The sequence below is a fragment of the Aphanomyces invadans genome (assembly GCF_000520115.1).
Source record: "Aphanomyces invadans strain NJM9701 unplaced genomic scaffold supercont1.67, whole genome shotgun sequence".
Classification (NCBI taxonomy): Eukaryota; Oomycota; class Saprolegniomycetes; order Saprolegniales; family Verrucalvaceae; genus Aphanomyces; species Aphanomyces invadans.
The window spans coordinates 25,531-29,343 of NW_008580212.1; the positions used below are offsets into that span (position 1 = coordinate 25,531).

Here is a 3,813-nt window from a genome sequence, read left to right on the forward strand (position 1 = left end):
GTGTCTCGAAAATCCCATGTCGTGCTGGTTGAGCAGTGTGTGGACATGAAGGGTCGCGATGGCGTCTCGAGCGTTGTTGGCGACTGCCACGTCTCCATTTGTTGGTTCGACCACGTTTACATTCACGACTTGCGATCGCCCCCCCCCTCGAGGCACACGATGTGTGTAGATATGAACAAAACATGGCGGTGCGGTGTTGGCCTCGTTCCTCGGAAAGACGGGACCATTCGGACCAGGACGGCAGCGCGTGCAGCTCCGCGCGAACGCTGTCATTACACGCGACAATTTGCACAATGCGTGCCACTTGCTTCTTCTCGTCCAAATGGGTTGCGAAGGTCGCACGGTTGCACAGAATGCATTTTAGCCAATCAAAGAATTTCAATCCATTTTCGAGCATTCGGATTGGCTTCTGTTGTCCTTTCAACGGCATGCGTCATGCGAGTGCGACGACCTGCCAACTGGTCGGCTGGCTCTCACGCCGACGACGCGATTTGTTCGCCGCAGAGTCCGACGCGAGATGAGCGACCTGACGTGTATAGACCATGAGCCTCACGGCGTTGGCGCGTTCTTCGTGGAGGCGTCGGGCCACGTCGGCTGCCGCTTCGTCGAGCCAGCGTTTCCATGGTATTGGGAAGACTATTGTCAGTGGTTCGACACCGCGGCCAACTGCGACGCGTACAAGGCGATAGGATTCATTGATCGCGGCGTGTTCAGCCCGCCCTACGACTCGTTCCTTCTCAGTGTACAGAGGCAGTTGATGCGACCGTCACCGTCGCCGACGACGCGGCCGCCGCCACGAACAACGACAATGCCTCCAATCCCGACTCCGGTCACACCATCGCCGCCGTCCCCGCCAACCAACAGTCCGTCCAACTCGCCTTCACCACCAGTAACGTCTACACCCCCTCCGCCACCACTAACGTCGTCTCCATCATCGGACGTCCCCAAGACAACGACGCCATCGACCGCCGAGCCCGCGTCCACGATCCCATCGTCGACCGCACCAAGCGACAACACTCCCGTGCCGACCGTGCCGTTCGTGACAGTCTTGGACCCGCCCAGCGCCAAAGCATCGCACGATTGGTCGTGCGTGAATCAGTCGTCCGTTTTCGTCCCCGTTCGCATTGACGCCTCTGGACGGCTCGAGTGCCTCACGTTCAACAACTCTTCCGACTGCCACTCGCTCCCGACCTCGAGTGCGTGTCTCGAATGGATGCAATCGTACGTGTTGTGCGTCGACATTCCGCCTGGCTGCACCAACGTCCGCGTCAAGTCCATCAGCCGCCAAGGGCCTGGAGGTACGAGTGCTTGTCGCCGTCGTTCTTCGTTCTCTCATGTCGGAAAAATCCATCGCGCAGAGCCGACTCCATCGCCGATCAACTCGACCACCGTCAACGGCAAGGGTACGTTGCTTCCTCTCGCGCGCGCTGCCGTCCCCGTGGCGCCTGCGATCGAGCGATTGGGTCGTTGAGTTTTGTTGTGATCTCTTTTTTGTCTATTTCAGAGTTGCTCGACAACTCTAGCAACGAAAATGGTGCATGCCGTCGTGGGCAGGGATGGCTAAACTGTGTCTTGAAAGTAGCTGCGGGGGCGCTGTCCCAGCCGACACCGTTGAACTCGATCCTGCTCGGGCTGCTGTGTGCCGCCATGGCGGTGGCCAGTGTCGTGGGCTACGTGTTGTGGCGCCGCCGACGCAGCGACCCGCGCGAGTCGACCGATTCCGTCTTGATGCTGACGGATGCGCCTCTGTACGTAACGGAGAAGGGCCGCATCCCCATGCTGGGCTACCTCAACGAGAACAAAGTCAAGCTCGGGCCTCCGGCGCAGAGCCCGCTGCGGTCGACTGTGAGTACCCAGCAACGACTGACCATCGGCAACCAGCTCAACATGGGAGAATTGACGTTGTGGCGCCTCGATCACGAAAAACTGACCAAGGGCAGAACACTCTCGGTCGGCGCGACCGGCGTGGTCTCGATGGGCATGTACAACAGAATCCCGGTCGCAATCAAGCGGCTCCATGCCGATAAATCCTTGGACGCTGACGTCGCCCAGGCCTTTATCGACGAGATCAAACTCATGACCAAGTACGTCATGCTCTTGTCGAGTGCGTCGGTGTGAGGCCGCTGCGTTTGCGCACGCCGAGCTTGGCTCACGAGCGACGGCCTCACGGAGGCGGTGGATGTGCCGTCGTGACGTGGGTCCATGTGTGTAGGCTGGACAGTCCATTCGTCGTGTCCATGATTGGGTGCTGCTGGATCTGCCCCAAGGACGTCGAGCTCGTGACCGAGTACATGGAGCATGGCGACCTGCGCAACTTTTTGAAAAACACGCCGCCAACCGTGTTCACGTGGGACCTGAAGCGCAGCTGCATTCACAGCATGGCACAGGGGCTGCTGTATTTGCACTCGATGGAGATTATCCATCGCGACTTCAAGTCCCGCAACGTCCTGCTCGGGAAGAACCTTGTCGCGAAACTGACCGATTTTGGCGTGAGCCGCAACCTGTCGATTGAAACCATGACCCAAGGCGTTGGCAGCTTTCGGTGGACCGCGCCAGAGGTACGACGACGCACGGCCCTCCCGCTTGGCCGCATGCGTGCCAGATGATTGACGTGGGTGGCTGCGTTGTAGATCTTGCAAGGCAAGCGGTACACCGAGGCGGCCGACATGTACTCGCTCGGGATGGTCATTTGGGAGCTCGACACGCACGAAGCGCCGTACGTTCTCCAGCAAGGCAGGGCCACCGACTGCATCCTCTTGACGAAAATCCGAACCCATGCGATCGCACCAGAGTTCACGGCCCAATGCCCCGCCGACATCCAAGCGCTTGTGCTGCAGTGTATTCAGCCGAATCCCACCGATCGACCCACGGCCCTGGCACTGGCAACGTCGGTGTAGACGTGTGTCGATATGTAGTCGTATTGAGTCAACGGAAAACAACTTGTGTCGATCTCCGCGGCGCCAAATACATTGCCGCCGCCGTCGGTGTCACAAGCATGGACGCGTAGTACGTTCGAATGGGTCCAATGCCGAGCGCAAACTTCTCGGCTTGTCGAGTAGGCCATGGATGTGTGCCCTCGCGTCGTCGCTCGTCCTGTGTACAGGCGCCGGAACTGTCGTTGGCAACGTTGGGCAGGATGCCGCTACGGGGAGACAACGGCGCGAGTGGCATCCATCGCGCAAACCCGACGACGTGGACAGCGAACGGTCAGGGTTGGCTGCAACGTTACAGTCGACCGAGAGATGTTCGGCTCCCATCCACTCTTGCACACGCGACAGGACATACTGCCGTCGAGTTGTCTGCTGTACACCGTCCAACGAAAGATGCGCACGTACCAATCACACACACGCGTTCGGACCGACCATGAGCAGCGACGCCTTCCTCATGCAAGGCGTCCGCGATGGACGTCATGTGTGCATCACGATCGGAATCTCGCCCGCTTGGGCGACTCCACCACCCCCTCTCCCCAGCGAACTACGCCTCCATGGCATCAAACCGGCGTGGCTCGACACGTGCATTGCCGCGATCGTATCTCTGACCACACATCCCAGCATCACGACGGGCGTACGCGCTTGGTTGCGGAGGCCACCTGTGGCGTCCGTAAAAATTACCGGCCGCGGCACACAGGACGCCATGCGTAATGTCGCCCGACCTGATGCCAACAAACGACTCCCTCACCAGGTCGTCATTCAATATCGATTTGAATAAAAATATTTCCCTATCTCAGACCTAGCCCCTGCCTCGACCCAGAAACGCCACGTCAAATGCAGCGTTACAATCGCCCAACGTACTTTGCCAAGCGACATACGCTGG

The 3,813-nt window shown here is 59.3% G+C and overlaps 1 protein-coding gene across 2 annotated transcripts; it reads left to right on the forward strand.

Annotated features, from left to right (window-relative positions):
- Positions 1-436: 436 nt before the first annotated feature.
- H310_14355 lies at positions 437-2,951 on the forward strand. 2 transcript variants are annotated; one of them, XM_008882201.1, is made up of 6 exons: positions 437-889; positions 950-1,298; positions 1,359-1,403; positions 1,583-2,084; positions 2,213-2,558; positions 2,631-2,951. In XM_008882201.1, exons 1-6 carry the CDS (start codon positions 518-520, stop codon positions 2,895-2,897), a joined length of 1,881 nt encoding a protein of 626 aa, XP_008880423.1. In that variant the 5' UTR covers positions 437-517; the 3' UTR covers positions 2,898-2,951. The 2 variants fall into 2 exon arrangements, with proteins under 2 accessions (XP_008880423.1, XP_008880422.1); XM_008882200.1 differs by having other exon boundaries at positions 437-1,298.
- The last annotated feature ends 862 nt before the right edge of the window (positions 2,952-3,813 follow it).